Consider the following 21922-nt stretch of genomic DNA (forward strand, 5'->3'; position numbering starts at 1 on the left):
TTAAGAGACAGTCTATGTGAAAAATCTGTTTGTCTCAGAGAAGCATGGCCTCTTGGGCACAAATACCTAAGAGTTTTGATCAGGATTGCCTGCAGGGAGTAGTCCACATAGTGTTAAATTCTGTCCCATCCTCCACCACACACTTGACCTTGAATCCTTAATGGCAGCACCTCTCCTCCTGTGTTCTTCCTGTGTAGCAGTATCGGGGGCTCCTGGTGGTGAATGCTGGTGGGGGAGCCTGGCTGAGCATGCGACGTCCCCTCTCAATGTGATTTTGTGCTTCTTAGTTCATGTCTGATCTCCTTTAACCTGGGGACCCAGATGTGCTTTCCTGGTTTTACAGAGAAGCAGATGGCATTCGCAAATTTGGAAATTCTCAGAGAAGTTCTGGAGATGTTTCCTTGAGAACATCAAGGACCTATACTAGATGATGTGATTTTATTTCTGCTTCGCTGCATACTGTAGTAAAATTTAAGATCATGAGGGACTTTGTAAGGCTCAGAGAGGAATTTGTTTTGCCTACATGTAGTGGTGAAGAGCACCAGCTTTGGAGCTGACAGACCTGGCTCCGTAGTTAGTCAAGTGTTCGACTTTGGGCAAGTTGTTTAAGCCCCCTGAGCCACTTTGTCCATGTGTAAAATGGGGATGATACTAAGTCCTTCCTTCTCATGGAGTCCTTGTGAAAATGAACTGAGTAGAATCGTGTCTGATACATGGTAATAGTATCTGTTTAAATAATCTCCGTGCCTAGAAAGTCATTGCCCTCCCAGGTAGGTGATTTTAATGCCGCTTCATTAGAAGTTACCCAGATTTTCCTATTTATGACTTTCTGGCATCCTGTTTTGGTTTTCCCTTCATTTGGTAAGATGCATTTGGGACATGACATCCTTATTTCACACGGTTTTAGTAGCCACTAATTTGTGGTGTAAAAAAAGCATGGAATTTGGCAAAGCTCAGGTTATATTCTTCATATAATTGGAAACAGAGGTAACAGCACACAGTGATTTGTACCAGCCCCTAGCGTGGGGCTTTGTACCCAGTGTCTGCATGATCAGTCTTGTCCATTGAGAGCCCCCCCGCCCCTGCCCCGCCGCCCAGCTCATGGGAGGTTTCCACACGGGAAAAATCTGACACATTTACAAGTGAAAATGTTAAGAAGAAAATTGGATCTGTTTTGTGCTGTCTGTGCTCACCAGATCCTATGTGTGGTTGTGTGCCTTTGTGCTTGTCCCCCTCCATCTTCTTGTGCTTGCTTGAAATTCAAGTGGTTTTTTAAATGAAGGTTTGGCTTATTTTTTATTCAGTGATACACTGACTAATTAAATAGGTTCTATTTAATCATTTATATTTCCAATTTAGTGCATTACGATGAGTAGTTGATCTTCAACAAGTTGGGAAGAGAAATCTTTTGACTGTTTTGTGTTTCCATGTAGAATAAATATAAGGAAAATTACCAGAACCACATGAGAGGCCACTATGAAGGAGTTGGTATGGACAGACGGACTCTCCATGCTATGAAGGTTGGAAGCTTGGCAAGCAATGTGAGTCCAATTTTGAAGGGCCTGTTGGTCTGGGGACATATTGGGGTGGAGGAAGGTAAAATAGGAGGAATTCAGCCAACTCTTTTTCAAACTTCCTTTTTTAAAAGTCAGTGTCCTGTTGTATAAAGACTGACCCATAAAAGCTTCTAAACATTAACCAATATAACCAAAGCTAAGTAAAACCCTTGAAAATTTTCAAAAGCTTCAATTTATTTATCTCAGCTTTCTCTGGCTTGAAGAGTACTTAGATCTATTATCTTTGATCCAGTGTGAGAAAAACATGCAGTTTCTGAGAGATAAAGAGAAATGGATGAACATAATTCTTATTTGAAATTCCTCAAACTTCCAAAGCGTTTGTGATTTATTGGGGGTTGGTTGGTTGGTTGGTTGGTTGGTTGACTCATTTATTCACTTGTAGTGTTCATTGAAGACCTCCTATGGGCAAGTACTGGCCAAGGTAGTGGGGTAAGAAAAATCCATCAGATCCCATAGCATGGAATCTCTTAATCTCTCCTTGGCATTGTCAGTTCAGTTGACGTTTGTAAATGCCAAGTTGTAAATCTTGGAGGTAAAGGGCACTTCAAAGGAACCGATTTCATTAGTAAAACATACAAATGTCAAATTTCCTCTGCTTGAGAATGTCAAATTTGACCTTTAAAAAAAATTAATTACTCTGAAGACTCTTGACTTTTCGTTTATTTTCTGGGGGGTTAGCCAAGAAGCTCTTTCATCATACACCCATGTGCCAGTGTTACTTTTTAACAAAAACTATAAGGAGTTCCATAATTAATAAGAAAGATAAAATAAATATGCTACAGATGGAAGTTAGCTAATTTTTGATTAAGAAGAATTCAAATTAATTAAAGGCAAAGTGTGAACATAATTTAATTTTCCTTGGAGGTGATAAAATGGAATTAATTTTATTTCTGGTTACTTTTTAAGAGTTTCCCATGACATTCAAACAAGGTCAAAAGAAAGTGGGGACTAATTTCTTTTCTCTTGTGTTTTTTTTTTTTTTCTTTGTGTTTTAGATCGCCTACAAGGCTGATTATAAACACGACGTTGTGGACTACAACTACAACTACCCTGCCACTCTCACTCCTTCCTATCAAACAACAATGAAACTGGTTCCCTTGAAAGATGTAAGTGCCCCTCCAGGAGCATCTTCTCTTATTCCTTGTCCCGTCTTCTTGTGGAGTGATTCTTAAGTAGCAAGATGGAAAGAAACAAGACACAACAGTTCCTAACAGAAGGGATTGAGAAAGGGAACTCTTCCGTTAGGAAAGTCCATTCATGCATGTTTGGAAACTCTTAGATTTCCCATGTAAGGTGGGGACAACTCTGGTTTCATCTTGAAAATAACCACCAGTCAGTTAGAATTTGGTAGAATATGTCTGCCTTTGGGCACCTTTAAAATTACTCTTCCTTAACAATGATGAACTTTCTTTTTTTTTTTAATTTAAAGTTTTGGAGTGTGCTATGTTGAGGGACTAAAGGAAGTAAAATAAAATGGCTGTAAGTTGAGAGGAAGAGGTAATGTTGACTTACTTTTTTTTCTCAAGAGCACTTGGGAAAGTATATGTATTTCTTAATTACTGTAGCAGTGATTTTATTTATCTATAGTTCGGCTTGTCCCAGTGAAATAAGTATAATTAATTAAATTTATTATTTTCTGATTATAGGAGTTTTATTATATTTGTTTATTACAGGAAAGTTAGAAAATACAGAAAAGCACAAAGAAGAAGATTAAAGTCATCTGTTTTCTTAAACTGAGTTCATATCATAGTTATTTGTCAGTGATGGTTATCTCAAACTATTGATCTAACCAATCAATAATTTAACAAATAATTCAACACATATTTACTGAATGCCCAGTACTACTTTCCTTCACATTCCTTTGGGATCAGCACGACTCCAGTAGCACTGACTTGGGTTTTGCTCCCGATAAGTAGGTCTTCACATTGCTCTCCCCTTTGCTTGGAGTGAGAGCAGTGTTGGGTTCAGCTGGGCATCTCCAGTGTTTAGCATGGTTTATAGGACAACAAAGGACAATCAATGGCAGACAATAGTTTAATGAATGAAATGGGCTTTTCAAATATATAGTAAAGCAAAGGATGGGAAGTCGAGGACTATAAAGGGAGACTAAGCTTTGCTTCTTCTTTTCCCAGGAAGTTTGGTTGGGTTCACTTATCACTTCACCTTCATGAAACCCAAGGTTACACTTGACTACCTAAGCTACTTCCTTTCCTTTTTTGCTGGGTGCATTACCTGGGACTTGAGGACCAGGTGTTGAGGACCTCATTAGAATGGGAGTGTGTACTCTGTTCATAGAGCTATTTGAGAGCACAAACCAGAGAGATTCCTACAACTTGGTACTCCCGGTGTGACATGACTCACTATTACATTTGTCTGTGCAAGGCTGTGGATCAAACTATGCACCTGAAATACAGCCTGCTTACCTGGGCAAGTCTAATAGAAGAATGAAACCAGCCTGGGTTAGAAGGATTAATTAGAAGCAGAGGGAGAGTGGGGCGCCTGGGTGGCTCAGTCGTTAAGCATCTGCCTTCGGCTCAGGTCATGATCCCAGGGTCCTGGGATCGAGCCCCGCATCGGGCTCCCCGCTCCGCGGGAGGCCTGCTTCTCCCTCTCCCACTCCCCCTGCTTGTGTTCCTGCTCTCATTGTGTCTCTCTCTGTCAAATAAATAAATAAAATCTTTAAAAAAAAAAAAAAGAAGCAGAGGGAGATTCTGAACTGGAAGACCAAGAGCCAGATCCAGGTTGCAGAGGTGTTTAGTTTGACCACACAATGTTTAAAAAATTATTGGACCATCATTTAGAGATTTTGGGAGTTCGTATAAAAATTCATATTTTCATCTATTCTAGAAAAATCTAAAAACTCTGGGAACGACAGCTCTAGTTCCCGCATGGAAGCAACTGGCTGGGACTGAGGGGCAGGTGCTAAGTGTTATCTTATTATCCTTCACCTTCCCTTCCTGGCTTCCGTGTGAATTTGAGTTTATCACCCCTAGTGTAGGGACTTAAATATTCAGGAAGTTTGGGGAACCCATTAGAAGAGCATTTATGGTCTCTGTCTGGTGGCTCTAACCGTGGTCAAATAGCTATGAAATTAAATAAACAAGCACGGGTCTTTAATTAGAGAGCATTCCCTTCAGATGGATTTTATCAGCAGTAATAGCATTAAAATGAGACTCCATCCTCAGCAAAGAGTTCCTTCAGAAAGTAGATTGAAGCAATGGCCAAGCGTCTGTGATGTTGCAAGGATGTGATTAATCATGGAGACTATTAATTACGTCCCGCAGAGGAGAGTAATTGTGCTCTGCAACAGATTTAATGCAAAATTATTGGGAAGGAATATGCCTTTTAAAAAATACAGTTTTCATGACATTTTATCATGCACAATTCTAAACTCTAATAGCCTCTTTATTGTGAGATGATAATTTCCCCTCTGAGTTAATGCATTAGGAAGCCAGTGCACTCTAATCTCATTAACGGTTAACATTGAAATGACTTTATATTTCCTACTTTTCCTTTATACCCCTTATCCGCAACTCAGAATGTGCAAAAACTTCTGTCATTGAACCATTAACCCAAAAGCACAAAGCGATGCTATTCTTTAGCTCCGAATCCAACAAAATACCCTGTGTCCCAGTGTCAGGAACACTCTGTTTTTCCTAGATCCTGTCCTAGAAATTAATTTATAAGTCATTTGTTTGTACCCAGGATATATTTCCCTGTCTAAACAGTGGTAGTTTTGGCTACAGGTGATCCCAGGTTCATCTGTAAAATAATAGTTCCAAGCACACGACACTAGCTTTGGCAAACCAGATTGACAGTGTAGAGGGTGAGAGCCACTTTGGGAGGCAGAATGCTAGAATTTGAATCCTGACATTAGCTGGGTGACCTTGGGCCAATCACTTCAGTTCTCTGGGCCTCAGTTTTCACATCGTAAAGTAGGGATAATATGAGTGTCTATCCACAGGGTGGTTGGATTAAATGCATTAAGAGGTGTGAAGCGCTTGAAATAATGCTAGGCACATAGTAATGGTATTGTTTTTAGGCCATGATTATTATTAGCCCATATGGGGGCAGGCGGGAGTGGAGTGAGTACAAGGAAGAGAGGAAGCATAGGTCTATTTCCCTTGGGTCACTGGGTTCTAAAAATATTGAACTATTTGTCAGCATTTAGAAATTACAAGACTTGACATAATAATATGGATATTTGGTTTGTTTGGAATCACTGGAAAATCTGATCGCGCTGGGCCCCACATTGTTGCACCCTAACTGTCCCCCAGAGCTGAGTAGCAATGGCTGTCCCTTGCCACAGTCCCCCCCCCCAACTCCTTACTACTTCCCCAACAATGAGGTCAAACACTGAGCCCAGACTAGTGCTTCACCGGTAGCCAGCTAGTGGTTTGGCTGGCTGTCACCAACTTTGTGACCTTTGGGCTACAAAGACTCCCTGGGGAGGGCTGTCACCTATGGAGGCAGCAATAAGATAGAATGGCAAAGGCATCAGACTCCAGACAGAAGGGAAGGGTAGTGGAGTGTAGTATCGGGCAGAGCCGGCAGCCGGAGGAGCATGGCCGGAGGCGGGAGGTGGAGGTCTGGGCAGGGATGGCAGTAGATAGTGGGGATGCAACAAGGGGTCTGTGACGATCTTAGGCATGGTGTAGGCCTCAAGAAGCTGCCACACTGTGTGGGATACTGGGTGGCGTCCTGGGCTTCAGGCAATAAAACAGAGGCATGAAGACTGGGTGTGGGGCGTTCAATGACCCGATTGCTGTGAACAAAGCCAGAGCGTAGCTGATGGAAGGGCGTAGCCTGGAGCCTGTGTTGGGGCGGGGGGGTTGCTCAGGGATCTCCAGGACTAAGTCAGTTTGGGGTCCTGGGAGCAAGGACCCAGCTGAGATATCTACGTGGATGGGGATGTGTCTGTGTTTGCTCACTCTGCGCAGAATGGACGCTGTTTGTTGAAGGAATGAATGAATGAACAAATGAATGAATGATGGGACCACGCAGGCAGAGGTCGTTTGCCATCCACCACCTCATGCTCTTTCTCGTCACTCACCTGCATCCCAGCTCCCCTTCCACCTGTGAGGGTGCCTGGGGCCCTCACTCAGCTCCACTCCGCCCCCTCCCCTTATCACCTGCCCTCAAGCCTCACATGTTCCTTTGCCTCTCTGCTCAAGTTCCCATTGTCTCTGCAGCGGCTCTTAGGCATGCTTGGAGGAAAATAAGATGATTGGATGAATATCTTCTCATGGGCAAATGGCTAATAATCCTTGAGTCTCTGAGGGGCAAATTGTACTTTCAAAGGAGAAAAGCCACGAGCCCCCAGTATCTTGAAATAGTGGGAAACCGGAAGTCCGTGCACCAGGCGGTGCTGGAGGCTCACCACCTTCTCTTCTGAACCCACCCACCCTTCTTCTTTCAGGAAAGTGCCCAGCTTCGGGCCCTTTTCTTGGGGACTCTGGCAAGGTGGAAGCGAGGGCCAGGCGGGGCTGGTGTACGGGGTGAAGACATGTGAGACTGTCCTCACACGGGGCCACTGATGTGCCATTGCCTCCCACTTAGACACCGCATCAGTTGGACTTTTTGTCTCATTTTTCTTTCCCTTCTTAAACCTCTTTTCTTTTGAAGTATAAAACATATATAGAAAAGAACATTAAGTATAGATAGGCAGCTTGAATTATTATAAAGCGACCTTGTGCATGTGTTTTTCTTTGGGAACACACCTAGGAATAGAATTGTGGAGACTTGGGGTACGTGTGTGTGCCAAAGCGCCATATTGGTTCCCAAAGTGGCTGTGCCAACCCTCACTTCCACCAGCTGTGTTGTGAGAGTTTCCGCAGCTCCCACATCCTTGCCAGCCCTTGGTATAGTCAGCAGTTCAAATTTTCACTCTTCAGGCGAATGTGGAGGGGTGTCTCATTGCAGTTTTAATATGCATTTTCTCTGGTTCCTAATAATAACAATGTGGATGAGCACCTTTTCCTGTGCTCACTGACAGTTTCGTTGACCTCTTGTGTGCGCTGCCTGTTCAAGTCACTCACTCTTCAACATATCATTTTTGTTTTTAATCTATGGGCTTGGAGTGTCTGTTCGTTTCCAACTGGAATCTTTGGTCCTTTTAGTAATAGGAGAATCACAGCTCTGCTGGGCTTAGGGGTAGGAACTAAGCAAATCTTAAAGAAAGTGCTGGTGACATCTTCTTATGTCCTTTTTTTTTTTTTTTTTAACCAGGTCAACTACAGGCAAAGCATCAACAAGTTGAAGTACAGCTCTGTGACCAATACCCCTCAGATTATCCAAGCCAAAATCAATGCCCAGCAACTGAGTCATGTAAGTGACCTGCCCTTCCCCAGCCAGGTGTGGGGGACTCAAGTGCTTTGCGGCCCCTGGATACCTGGCTCCCCAAGGGTTTGGCATTCATTAACGGTGACATATGTCTTGTGACAACCACAAGATGACCCCCCTCAATTTAAACTTTTTATTATGGGAAATTCCAAATATATTTAAATGTAGAAAGGATAGTGTAATGAGTCCCCATGTATCCATCATTTGGCTTCAACCTCTATCCACTCATGGCCAGTCTTGCATCCCCTTCTCCCTCCCTGTTATTTTGAAGAAAATCCCAGAGATTAAATAATATAATCCATCAATATTTTAGGATGCATGTCTAAAAGATAAAAAAATTGAACATGTTTATACAATTTTAATACATCACACCGAAAAACTAATTCTTGATATCCCCAGTGTCCTATTAGCATTTAACATGCCAATGATCTGATAAAATTATAATTTTACAGTTTTACAGTTAGTTTGAATCAGGATCCGAATGAAGTCCACGCTTGTGACTGGTTGATAGGTCTTTAAGATTCTTTTCATCTTTATGTTTTCCTGTTTATCTCTTTTCTTTTCTCGCAAGTGGTTTATTGAAGAAATTGGATTGTTGATCCTGGTATGTTTGCCACAGTCTGAGCTTTGTGTACTGCATCCCAGTGTGCACTTCATGTGTTCCTCTGGCCTCCAAATGTCCTTTAAAATAGTAGTAGTCAGATCTATAGGTTTGATCAGGTTCAGGTTCAATTTTGGGGCAAGGATGCTTTTCAGATGATGCTGTATTTTTCCACTAGGAATCACATAATGTCTGGTTGACTTTTTGTGTGTGACTTAAGGTGGCTTTTTTTTTTTCAATGTGGGCAGCCATTTGATAATTACTCTCTGAGTATCTACTCTGTGTATAAGCAAGATGTTCAGCACTGCGGCATGTTAAAAAACAAAACTAAACTAAACAAAACCCAAAAAACAAGTTCTGTACTCTCAAGTGCTTCAAAGGAGAGTGGGTGAAGTAACTGCAGGGAAATCTTTTATAAACTCACAACTCTGAGTGTGCCTTTGAGTTGTTTTAATTTTCATTTGACCTCTTTAATCAGTTAATTTAAAACATTCATAAAATTGCAGGCTTCCTTGTCAAATGCCTTTTCCGGAAACTCCTTCTCAGCTGTGGGCCCAAGGGGAAAGTGAAAAAGAGAGCATTGCCTCTGGAATTCACCTTCTGTCTGTCTAAAAACCTTGCATTTACCCTGTGGGTTTATTTTAAATCCAACAGGTGAATTATCGTGCTGACTATGAGAAAAATAAGTTGAATTACACATTACCACAGGATGTACCTCAGCTGGTGAAGGCCAAAACCAATGCCGAACTATTTAGTGAGGTGAGTGAGCGATGGAGGTGAGAACTTGATGGAGCTTATCTAACCAATGTGAGGATGAGAGCACCAGGCCCAACAACCAGAGGCTATTCTGTTTGTGAGAGATGTTCATCAAAGGAGCTCATCATGTTATGGTCTTGAATTTTGCTGTCTCATGGCATGCGGTCGTTCACTGGGGATAAATTGATCACAGGAATTTAATTCTTATTATGTGAATGTGTGTACAGTATGAGCTGAAACACACACACACCATCTTCATTGTCATCATCATCATTGTCCTAGTGACTTCTGACTGCAGCTTTGCTGTGCGGAGAAAATTTGAGTTATTTTTTTAAGATTTTGTTTATTTATGTATTTGAGAGAGAGACTGAGAGAGAGAGCGAGCGCGAGCAGTGGGGAGAGGGAGAAGCAGACTCCCCGCTGAGCAGGGAGCCTGAACTGGAGCTCGATCCCAGGACCCAGAGATCATGACCTGAACCGAAGGCAGATGCTTAACTGACTGAACCACCCAGGTGCCCTGAAAATTTAAGTTTTAAGGTCAATCTTAACCACTAGATTCTTCCTGGAGTCACAAGAGGGCTGTGGTTAGGCTTCTTATCCTAGATGGGGACAGGAGAAGAAAAAAAGGAGCCACCATTTATTGAATGCCTGCTTTCTGCTGTGCACTGAGATAGGCATCTTACATATGGGATTATCCAATTATCATAACCCTTAGGACCTATTTATGGCAGACACACAGTGGCCTGGTCTTTGGTATCAGAATGCCCTGAGTCAGAAGCTGGCACTGCCATTTTTAAGCTGTGTGACCTACATAAGGTTGTTGATGTCTCTGAGCCTCACAGGCCTAATGCGAAGATTGACCAGTAGAAGGCACTTAGGAAAGGTCAATAACCTGTAGGTGTTGTTACCATGCCAACATCAATAGCTTTTGTCTTTACCAGCTTCGGTTCTGTGTTCATGTTCTATATCCAGTTTATCCCCACAGCAAGCCTGAGACAGGTAATAAGAGGTTTTTTGTTATTGTTTTGTTTTCTTTCTTTTTTGCAAATGGCAAAGTAAGGCTGAGAGAGGTAATGTGTTTGCCCAAGGTCTCATGATCAGGAAACAACACAGCCAGATGGACTCATGACTCTTCTCTTTGTTCTGTCCCATCACCTCTGCCTTGCATGGCCCCATAGCTCAGGAATCAATGCACTGTCTCAGGAATTGCTATGACCATTTTGGCAATAATGACCAAGATTCTGGTCTGCAAACAGATGAAGAAACCAGCTTTGTTGCTGTTGTTGCTTTGTTATTGTTGTTGTTTGGGGGGGGCAGAGGGAGAGAGAGAGAATCTTAAGCAGGCTCCACGCTCAGCGCGGAGCCTGGTCTCATGACCCAGAGATCATGAGCTGAGTCAAAGCCAAGAGTCCGATGCTTAACTGACTGGGCCACCCAGGGGCCCCTCATGTTGTTCTTTTAAATGTCTTTTTAGGGGCGCCTGGGTGGCTCAGCTGTTAAGCGTCTGCCTTTGGCTCAGGTCATGATTCCAGGGTCCTGGGATCGAGCCCTGCATCAGGCTCCCTGCTCAGTGGGAAGCCTGCTTCCCTCTCTGCCGCTCCCCCTGCTTGTGTTCCTTCTCTTGCTGTGTCTCTCTCTGTCAAATAAATAAATAAAATCTTTAAAAAAAATGTCTTTTTAAACTTCGGGCAGGAATATGGATCCTGACTCCTATTCACCCGTGTTTCTGTTTGTCAGGTTAAGTACAAAGAAAGCTGGGAGAAGGCCAAGGGGAAAGGATTTGAGATGAAGCTGGATGCTATTTCTCTGCTGGCGGCCAAAGCCTCTGGAGAGCTTGCTAGCAATGTAGGTTTCTTCTCATTAACTCAGAAATGCATAAGAAGTGGTTCCCATAAAAATGTCAGTGGTCCTGCGGAAAAAAATAATGACTGCTTATGTTGTAAACATCCCACGACTTTAATCTTCTTCTGGGTTCCTGAAAGACTGGGAGATTGTTTTCAGAATTGTTCCCGTTGCCTTGTGAATACCAGAGCCCCTGAGGTGGCAAAGTTTCTCTTCCCCTCACCGTAGACTTTCTTCTTTCTCTCAAGATTAAATATAAAGAAGAGTATGAGAAAACGAAAGGCAAAGTCATGGGCACTACAGACTCGAGGCTTCTGCACTCTCTGCAGGTGGCCAAGATGAGTAGTGAGGTAAACTCTTTCCTGTCCCTCAACCCTTTCCTCAGACTTGTGCTGCTTTAAAAGTCCTTCCAGGGCCTACTTTGCCTGGGATCTTTTGATTGACTCCCACCTATACTTTCTCTCCTGGCTTGAGCAAGAAGTTTGTTCACTTTCTTTACTTAGCCAAAGTGTACTGTTCTTTCAAAGTAAATGAGGAGTGTGGGCCCGAAGTGTGACCGGTATCTACGGCTCAAGGTACAAAGGTGTCCGTCCACCTGTATTATTCCACAGACATTTACCAAGCAACTACTACGAGCAAGATCCTGTGTAAGACACCAGGGCTGTAGGAATGAACAACACATAACAGGTTCCTCCCCAGGGGGGCTTATTTCTACTGGGAGAGTCAGACACTAAGCATCCTGCTTGTTGTGGCAGTGTCCCGGCTGAGTCCTGTGGCTGCAACACACTTGATATCCAAAATAGTTGGCAAACAACTGGGGCATCCAAACTCCAACCAATCAAAATGACGCTGCTTGTAAACAACTGTAATGGCTGGAGATTAACCCTGCTAAATGTCACTTACCGAAATCCTTTGGGGGAAGGACAGACTTGGTTTCAGATCAGGTCTTCCCTGCCAATGTTGAGCAGGCCAAAAGGACACATGAGCATTGAGTTTCTGCTTTACAATTGCTGCTTCCAGTTAGGAGGCCAGCTTATGCTGCTCCTGTGGTACAGCCAGATATAATTACCTGATGAGTCATTTAGGAGCCATGGCTTGACTAGAATAAGACAGTTGGCATCTGGGTTGCCATTTTGGATGTGCCTGTGAAACAAGTACGATGACGTGCATAATCATGAAATATACTGAGACATTGAGAATTCGGCTTCTTCTTAGACAGAACACAAAATGATACTTCTTATTTGCAGTTGGAGCAATTGGGGCCAAAAAGATTGTGTCTTGCTCAAAGTCATATAGTAGTCAGTGATAAAGGTGGAGGGGTAGTGTTAGATCCTAGGACTCTTGCTTACTGGCATCATACTGCTTCTATTATAGCATGCCACCTTCCCCCCACACATACCACCATCACCACCATCATCAGTATTACCACCACCATTGCCACCATCATCACCATCACCACCATCATCACTATCACCACCACCATCACGACTGTCATCATCACCACCATCAACACCACCACCATCACCACCATCACCACCGTCATCACTATCACCACCACTGTCACTATCATCATCACTATCACCACCATCATCACCACCATCACCATCACCACCACCATCACCACCATCATCACCATCATCACTATCACCACCATCATCACCACCATCACCACCATCACCACCATCATCACTATCATCACCACCATCACTATCACCACCATCATCACCACCATCACCACCATCATCACTATCACCACCACCATCACCACCATCATCACTATCACCACCATCACCATCACCACCATCATCACCATCTCCACCATCACCATCATTACCACCATCATCACTATTATCACCATCACCACCATCGTCATTGCCATCCTCACTGTGAACATTTATTAGGTGTTTGCTATATGCCAGTCCCTGTACTAAGCAGATTTCAGCTACTATTTTGCTTGCTTATCACAATAGTCCCCTGAGGAACATGAGCACTTAGAGAGGTGATGTAACTTTCCAGAGGTCATTCAACTGGCAAGGGGTAGACCAGCTTGAACTCAGGCTGATCTGGCTCTGGAGCCCAAGGTTTGTTATTCTGCCTCTTAAGGAGCCTACAGAAACCTTGGATAGAAACTTCTCCTCCTGGATCAGCCAGATAAAAAGATTTAATATTGGTGAGAGGCATTCTTCCTAGAGACAAAGGAGTGTGGAACTATAGCTCCCCAACACCACCCCCTTCTAGAGCCAGAAATTGGGTCACACCTTTCTGACAGATAAGTGGCTTTGCCAATTCCTCACAAAAGCCCGGGCTTCTTTCCTGTGTTGTAAGTCACTTCTGCAACGGCAGACTTCAAGTAATGGGCCTTGTTGATACATTCAAGGTTGAATACAAGAAAGGCTTTGAGGAGAGTAAGACCCACTTTCACCTACCCATGGATATGGTACACATCAAGCATGCTAAGAAGGCCCAAGCTCTGGCCAGCGACCTGGACTACAGGACAAAGCTGCATGAATACACCGTACTGCCTGAAGATATGAAGACTCAGTGGGCCAAGAAAGCTTATGGGCTCCAGAGTGAGGTGAGCTCTCACTCACTGCCAGTTCTCCTCATGCATCTCCTGCAGTTGGGTGCAGTGACACTGTGAGGGTGATTTGGAACCTGTGTATGAATCTATTACATAACTCGGAGGTCTAGGAAGAACTGCTGAGAGGGGCTGGGCCCAGGGAGGATGGGTGGGGAGGTGGAGCTATAGATAAAAGCCGAGACAATGGAGGCTAGAGGGCGGAGGATTGGGGCTCTGAGCTATTGCCAAAGTCAAGATCTGCTGATAATGGCAATGGGGAGAAGCAAGTGTTGAATACGGCAAGTAAATCTCGGAAATTTAGTAGGTTGGTAGATTAGATTTTTGGTGAGAAAGTCTGAAAAGCCCTCTTTTTGGTCGGTTGTGGGGCTTCAGCACTGAGGCAGAACATGCTTTGCTGGTTACAAGGTGGGGCCCAGTGGCTTCACCCCTAAGGAGATTGCTGTGCCTGATTATAAAAGAGGGGGGGGCAGTTCTTTTAGGAAAACAAAGGCAAGAGCAAGGGTTTCCCTAAGTCTCCCAACACCTTTGCCCCATCTGCATCCCTGCGTCCCATTATAGCTTGGGTTTTCTCTTGCAGCTGCAGTACAAGGCCGACCTGGCATGGATGAAAGGAGTCGGGTGGCTGACGGAGGGGAGTCTCAATCTGGAACAGGCCAAGAAGGCTGGACAGCTGGTCAGCGAGGTAACCCGAGCTCAGGCCCTGGCTTCCAGTGGTTCTCAGCCCACGAGTCCCCGTGAGCCATTTTTCCCTCTGCTTCCCCCTCCCCAACCCCCATGCTTTTTTGAGCCTGACTCAGAGGAGTCCTTTTTCATTTTTGCACCTGCAGTGCACCCTGGTTAGTCTTCCACACCCTTACCCATCCCGGGGAGGTGTCTGCAAGAAGCCTACCGATTTACATAGAGTAGCAGCGGCATCCAAGGAAAAATTCAGAAGGGTTGTCACACACAGTCGATGAGCATGAAGGGAAATGTGTTTGTCATGGGAGGCGTGTGTGATTGCTCCTGAATCAGAGAGCCTGATGTCCGGAGGTCAGCGTTCACATGATGCCTGTGCCTTAAACTCGCTGCAGACTTTGGGCAAGTCACTCGAGCCTTCCGATCCTCTTCCTCCTGGGTGAAACAGAGAATGTTACAGAGTCCCTGTGGCTCCAAGCCTCAGCTTCTCTTTACACCATGTAACGCTGGCTTGGGCAGCAGGCGGAGGAGGATTTTGGAAGGGCATTTCATGTGGAAGTGTGATTATTGCAGGAGCTCTGTTTGGGATCTTCAAAGGGAACTCTTGTTTCAGGATCAGGAAGGCTGAGTCAGCATCCCTCTTGCAAATGGCAATTATACTGATAATGTAGCTGACCTCTGTGGGCTGATGATAATTATGCAATCGTCGCTGTCATTGATTTGACCATTTTGAGTGTGTTACATACATACTGCTCATTTATGGCTCACAACCGCCCTATGTGAGGAGACACTTATTACCCTATTACTATCCTCTTTTTCATGAGGAAAAGAGAGACTGAGAGTCACATTTCGAGTGGGTAGCAGAGCTGGGATCTGTCTCTGTGTGTGCGGTCCGAGGCCCCAGCTCCTGCCCACAAAGTGGTCTTGCATCCCCAAAGCACATTTTGTAAATTATTCTTATTTTTCCACTGCTCCTCCTTCTCTCAGACACAGACACACTTAAGGTTAGAATATAGAAATAAAGAAGGTAGAGAAAAGTGAACGACGTTTTACGGTTCCTATTACTTAGTTTCTTTTCAGGCCTGCTAAACTCCAGGAGGAGTAAACAAAGCCCCATTTGTCTTGGGTAAAGATTTGGTGAGGAAACCTAACCGACTGACCTCCATCCTTAGGAGTTCCCATCTCTGTCTGACTTCCTGTGCCTACTAATTATTAAGCTCCTCAAGGGCCAGGAAGACAGCATCCTCTTTGCCTGTTTTATATTTCTGTTGTGCCCTGTAGAGGGTGGGTTCTTGGCTCTTCGGTAAGTTCTTAGGATTTGACCAAGGCAGAGTCTGGAATTATCGGGAATTTCCAACCATGGAAAGGTAATGCAACTTCCTTCAATTTTGTGGTGAAGGAGTTTTCCCATTCAACACACTGGAACGAGAGAGGAAAATTACAAATCTCTTTGGAATATTGTCTCTGGAATTTTTTTTTTCCTCAAGGGAGGACATTTGGAGGCTTTAATATTCCAAACCCTATTTTGGGTTCAGTGGGCATCTGTGACCCTCTTGCTGACAGCACAGGGGTTTTGCTCCTCTCTGCTCTCCCCGCCACGTGAAGCTTTAGCTTCAGTCAGCCATGTTCAGGTGCCGCCTTTCCCATCAACTTTGGCACCTCCCGTGGAAAAGCCAGCAGAGCTAACCTCCGGGAAGGACAAGAAGTCCCTGTGGGGAGACAGAATTAGCACATTTGAAATTTTGCCAGTCACTTTGTGGCTGGGAGGCAGGGGCACCAGGAAGACAGGACCTCAGTGATCACGAAGAAACTGTGGGGGTGAATCCCACCTGGCCGCCAGCCTCCTCCGGCGCGCAGCTCCTGGGGTTTCCTCTCCCTAGAGCATAGATGGTCATACTGTGCATGATGGTGATGTGAACACTCCCCATGTCCTCGGACTCCCCTTGTGGAAAGCAGAGCCCTGAAGCCTCTGCTCCGCCCCACAGTGGGGCAGCTGCTATTTTTTGTACCATTGTGGTGGGAGTGGCTCCGGGGATTAAGTGATGTGCCCAAGGTCATGAAGCTGGAAAGAGGAGGAGGCGAGGTTTGGCCTCCATCTTCCTGGTTGTAAAGTCCAAGTTCCCTTTGCCTCACTTTCCTATGCCAGGCACAGGGCACAAAGTGGAGAATAGGGTTTAGTGAGGGGAGAAATTCAGGTCCTCATTCAGGAGCAGCACCTAGGAGAAGCTCCCCAGAGCAGGCTGTCTTAGGTCTGTGGGGTCCCGATTAAGCTGCAGGCCCAGCTGGAGGACTCCCCCCACCGAGAAGATGGGGCAGTCACTGAGAGTGCGCGTGTGGATGTAAGCACAAGTGTGGTGGTGGGGACAGCCCAATCCAAATGCCACAGGGATCCTTTTCTTTGGAAACAGAAAAACTACCGGCAGAGGGTGGATGAGCTGAAGTTCACCAGTGTGGCCGACAGCTCCCAGATGGAGCACGCCAAGAGGAGCCAGGAGCTGCAGAGCGGGGTGAGTCCTGAGCTGCCCCATCCCCACCACGCAGCTGTGCCTCAGGCAGGGCATCTCTGGGACAAAGCAGATGCTGCCCAGGCACAATCCAGGACCCAGTGAGCCTTTGCTTTCGACAGGCTGGGCCTGACTTTCCCAGGGCCTCCAGGCTGTCTCCGGAAGCTGGACCCCTGCTCCCCCTGCCTCACCCACTTCCCTTCTCTGCTGATTGTGAGGTTCAGATGCCCACTGACATTCTTCCTTTCTGGCTTTCAGGATTGCCCACTCCCTTCTTTCTCCCTCTCGTCTCTCTCATCAAAGACTCCATAATTCTGCAGCCCGTAGAGAAGTATCTTTGAGGCGGGTGACCTGAGCTCAGATCTGGGTAGCACGACAGTGAAACAGCACGTGCCTTATTTACACATCAGCGCTCGGCACTCCCTGTGCCCCTGCACCAAGCAGGTGCCGGAGTTGTTACAATGGGGCCAGGACCTTCCTGGCCTTCCTTCCTAAAGGTCCGGGTACACTCGCCAGAGAGGGTGCCATCAGCGGAGCTCAGAGTCGGCAGATAGCTGCTGTTTGGGGGGGGGGGGGGGTGGGAGGAGAGAGAGAAAGAGCAGAGTGGTAAGTTTTCCGTAGAGTAGATGCTCACCAACGCTGTCTTTCGGGTCACTGAACAGTGACACTGACACTTTCCGGGTGTCAGTACCCATGAATGCATTGGGATTGATGGTGGGGATGCCAGCGACAGTGTAGGCTTCTTATTTTTCTCATTTGGGGAGTCTGTGCTCATCCGAGCCCTCTGGGGGGTTATTTCCTGTGGCCGTGGACAGCATAGATGGGAACAGCTTGGGAAGGTTATCATGGGAGAAGTATGGGGACAGAGACCTTGGAGGTATTCTCAGGTTTGTCCCCCGGCCACATTCTTCTCTCAGCTCTTCACGCTTCACCCCTCCTTTACTGGATTCTGCTGGCCAGCGTCTGGTCTGGGCAGTTTTGTAATGGACTGCCTGTGCAGGTCACAGAAACGCCAAGCAGATCTGAAGACACAGCAGTGATGCCAACGCGCCCCCCGCAACCTGCTCCTGACCCAGTGCTCTCTCCCAACAGGTGGCCTACAAGGCAGGAAACGAGCAGTCTGTCCATCAGTACAGCATCAGCAAAGATGAGCCTCTCTTCTTACAGGCCCGAGCCAACGCTGCCAATCTCAGTGAGGTATGGCAAGAGGGAGGGGCAGCCGTAGGCTCTGCTTCCCCGTGTAGGCGCCCGGGCGACAAAGCCCACCCGCCATATTGGTGTGTCAACTGAGGTTCCGTTCAGTCTGGTCCGTCCAACAGAACTTGTTCCTGGCCAGTTTTTTGGGGGGGAGGGGTGGGAAGGCCCACCTTTCCTAGGAATGAGCTGGCGGGAGACTTGAACCGCTGAGAATATAACAGGGTAGGAGGTGGTGGTGATTCTTGGGTCATAGTTAGAAAAGCATTAGAGTATTGATAGAAGGAAGTGAGAGTTTCAGGTGTTCGCTCCACACTGCTTGGGTTTGATCCTCAGGTCTACCACTTACTAGGTGTGTGACCTTGGGCAAATTCTTTGCACTCAATTGTCCCATTGGTAAAATCAGGGTCATACTAGTCCCTGTGTCATTGGGTTGTCACGAGGCTTCAGTGAGCTAATACACAGAAAGAACTGGAAGGAGTGTGCACAATGTAGCTATTACTCCTAGACACGAAAGCATGCATGGTCCCAACTTCCTCCTTTCTGTCTTCTAGGAGGGACCTTCCTTAGCTCTCCCACTCAGCAACCAGTCTTTGGAGTCCTGGTCTGAGTAATAGAGGGGAGAATTAGAAGGAGCAACAGAGGCTAAATTGATTCACACACATAGAGAGGGAGACTGGCTGAAGAAAGAACTTGAAATCTGCAGGTGGGGGCAGGACAGGAAATGGGAGGAGCAAGGACAGACCTAGGGGGACTAGAGGCTGGGGGCAGGAAGACAAAGGAAGGTAGTAGCTGTAAATACAGCAGCAGCTGGGCCTGAGGGGGGGCGGCGGTGTGGGTGGGCAGAGGTAGGGAACAGACCTTTCGGAAGTGTTGCTGTATATTTTGCAATGTTATTCCACCGCGGGCATGTGTTTGAGACCTCCATGAAGACTCTATTTTTCAAGGCCTCCAGAGTTTGAATTCTCCTTCTTTTGAGTGAAGCCCTGTGTGTCAGGAGGCCTTGAGGCAGGAACAAGGAGGTCCGGTGGTATGCGGGGTACCGGGTTGCCGTCGGGGGGCACGATCAGTGTTGGCCTCCGAGAGAGAGCATTACAGCGGCTAGGGAAGCCCTCCCACAGGAGGGTGATCTCTTCTCTCCTACCTCTCCTCAGAAACTGTATAAGAGCGGCTGGGAAAACCACAAGGCAAAAGGGTTTGAATTGCGTCTTGACTCCTTGGGCTTCCTGGCAGCCAAAGCCAACAGGGACCTGGCCAGCGAGGTGAGTCGGTGCTCAGTGAATGCTGTGGGAGAGCCAGCCAGAGAGGAGGGTCTGCACAGGCTCTTCAGCTCTCTGAGCCTCAGGGTCCAATCCGTGAAGCGGGGCGAGAGGTGACCACTTTGCAATGAGACCACCACGTGAATGCCCAGCACACTGCTTGCCACACATTGGTTTTTGGTGGGTGAGAGCATGACTAATCATCTGAATGGCTTATTTGACAGATTAATTGATGCCCAGAGACTTTCCAGGACTATCTAAGGATGTTGTGGCCGGTCACCGACTAAGAGTACAGGCTCTGGTGGCAGGTGGACCTTGGATAAAATCCTCGCTCCATCCCATTAGCATTGTGACTCTGGGAAGACTGTGTCACCTTTCAAAATCTCCATTAACTCATGGGTAAATTGGCAGTTGCAAAGTGGTTATGAGTGAAGGAAACGATTTCATGCATCCCGAGTTTCCGCCGTCCAGAGCCATCTGGTGGGAGTCTGATGGGAGCTAAGAAGCCTAAGCCAGAACGTAAGGCCAAGTCCGCTCACTTCATCAAGACAGTCTGGCTTCAAAATAGATGCATACACATAAATATACTTCTCTCTATAACTATATGGAGCTATCAGCTGGACTAAACAGTGGCTTGGTGACGCAGTCGATTTACCTTCTGGCGTAAGCTCCTTATCTCCTCACGTGTAAAAGCTCACCAACCAGCGCTGGTCTGCAGACGTGCTCTGAGAGGCCCCGGGGGTGTGGATGCTCACCTTACAGTAAGTGGTCAATACATGGTGGCAGGTATTGATACCATTGTAGTTGGCACAGAGGACCGCAGAGCCCAGGTCTCCTGATAATGTTGAAAAGGATGCCCCACGGCGGTGTCCTGTTACAGTCTTTAAAGTATTTCCATATTTATTTTTTTCTTCTGATCCTCATTGCTCTTGGCTTCGTGTCTTTTTCCAAGCTGGCATGCTCCCTGTGCTCCTGAATATTTCTATGTACCCCGGTTTTATAATTTGAGCCCCTTTCTCAAATGGCTATCATATGATGGCTATTCTGTGGCTTTTTCATTTCATGACTACTTTTTATTTATGATGTTTTCACTATTCCCAGAAAGGTATTTAAAATGACTTTCATGAAAGCAACAGGCCGCTTAAAAATAAGCCAGAAAAAATGAGGTCGAATAGTAGAGACAAGAGACAGAATGTCACCAGGAACCTGGGAAAAGACTGTAGTATAGCTGAGCATTCAGTTTCGCTCTGAGCTGACTGGCAGCTGAGGTGAAAAGGGAAATAATGAGTAAGAATTTATTTCATTGTTTGATTTCATTTTTCAAGGGCAAACCCTTTATGACACTAATTCTAATAACATTCTGTTGTATGGCTTTGTTTGAACTTCCGTGCCTTGGGTTTGAAAGCAAACAATGCCTTTAGGAGATGCTAAGGTACTCCGCTCTCTTCCTCCCATTTAGGTGAAGTACAAGGAAGATTATGAGAGGTCCAGAGGGAAGCTCATTGGGGCGAAGGACGCCCAGGGGGATTCACAAATGAGCCACTCGCTGCAAATGTCCAAGCTGCAGAGTGAACTCGAGTACAAGAAGGGGTTCGAGGACACCAGATCCCAGTGCCACATCTCCCTGGACATGATCCACCTCATGCACGCCCGCAAGGCCCAGCATTTAGCCACAGACATCGGCTACAAGACAGCATCTCATCAGTTTACCGCTCTGCCCACTGACATGAAGGTGGAATGGGCCAAGAAGGCGTATGGTTTACAGAGCGACGTAAGCTGTGTGTGTGTACTTGTGTGCTAGCATCCCGGGGAGCGTTTGCCTGAGCCTCCCCAGTAGATACATGTAGATACCTGTTTCTGGATCCCAGGGCGGACCCATCTTTGCTTTCCTGGTGGTTTGACTTTTATTTGAACTCTGCCCACTTTAGATTCTATACTACCACCCAGAAAATCACAGAGCGACTTTTTTCTTCTGGGGATTTTCTCTACCTATGTCTTCCCTGTTTCATTTTACTGCGGAGGGGGAAGACATATACCTGACATTCTTAACTGTGGCCTGTTCTGGGAGAGCATCTCCCATTCTCCTTCCAATCTTGGCCATCCCTTTTCAGGAGCAGCACGCTAACCCCCGAGAGCCCCCTCCCCTTTCTCCCTGTATGCCCTACCTGGCTCAATCCCACCCGCCTTCAGCTGACTCTTGCACGGGAAAGTGGGTGAGCTGAAAAGGCAGGTCACCTGCAGCCAGACTGTTCCACGAGGGGCTGGGGAGGGCGGCGTCGACACACCCTTCCTGGTAGAGCTGTTTCCGGATAAATGGGTGATATGCTCATTTTAGACAATTGTCCATTTAAATGGCTTCCCATGAAAACGACTCCTTCAATGGCAAGTAAAGAAATGAGAAATCCCCCCGCCCTGCCCCGCACCGAGGTGCGTAGGAAGGAATCGGGCGCCGTGGGAAGCCTCGGCTGTCTTGTGAAATTCCCTCAAATAGCTCCCTACATGGGTTCTGTTGTGAATTCTCATTTTCTTCTCCCCTGCTTGTCATTTTAAACAAGAAAACGGGCGAAGCAGACAATGAGGATGCTCCTCTT

General features: G+C 46.2%; 1 protein-coding gene across 8 annotated transcripts in view; it reads left to right on the plus strand.

Annotated features, from left to right (window-relative positions):
• NRAP (nebulin related anchoring protein) overlaps positions 1–21922 on the plus strand; it is a 70189-nt gene that overhangs the window by 18174 nt on the left and 30093 nt on the right. For 7 of the 8 annotated variants that reach the window (XM_073904179.1, XM_073904183.1, XM_073904185.1 and 4 more), the window contains exons 13-24: positions 1434–1541; positions 2573–2683; positions 7806–7904; positions 9175–9279; positions 11014–11121; positions 11367–11468; positions 13496–13693; positions 14277–14381; positions 16783–16881; positions 17971–18075; positions 19227–19334; positions 20791–21102. In XM_073904179.1, the coding sequence (XP_073760280.1) occupies positions 1434–1541; positions 2573–2683; positions 7806–7904; positions 9175–9279; positions 11014–11121; positions 11367–11468; positions 13496–13693; positions 14277–14381; positions 16783–16881; positions 17971–18075; positions 19227–19334; positions 20791–21102 (1560 nt within the window). The remainder of the gene's footprint in view (positions 1–1433; positions 1542–2572; positions 2684–7805; positions 7905–9174; positions 9280–11013; positions 11122–11366; positions 11469–13495; positions 13694–14276; positions 14382–16782; positions 16882–17970; positions 18076–19226; positions 19335–20790; positions 21103–21922) is intronic. The other variant, XM_073904180.1, reaches the window with a different exon arrangement.

This window comes from Callorhinus ursinus, unplaced genomic scaffold, assembly GCF_003265705.2.
Source record: "Callorhinus ursinus isolate GAN/ISIS: 27379988/994484 unplaced genomic scaffold, GSC_fseal_2.0 scaffold20, whole genome shotgun sequence".
NCBI lineage: Eukaryota > Metazoa > Chordata > Mammalia > Carnivora > Otariidae > Callorhinus > Callorhinus ursinus.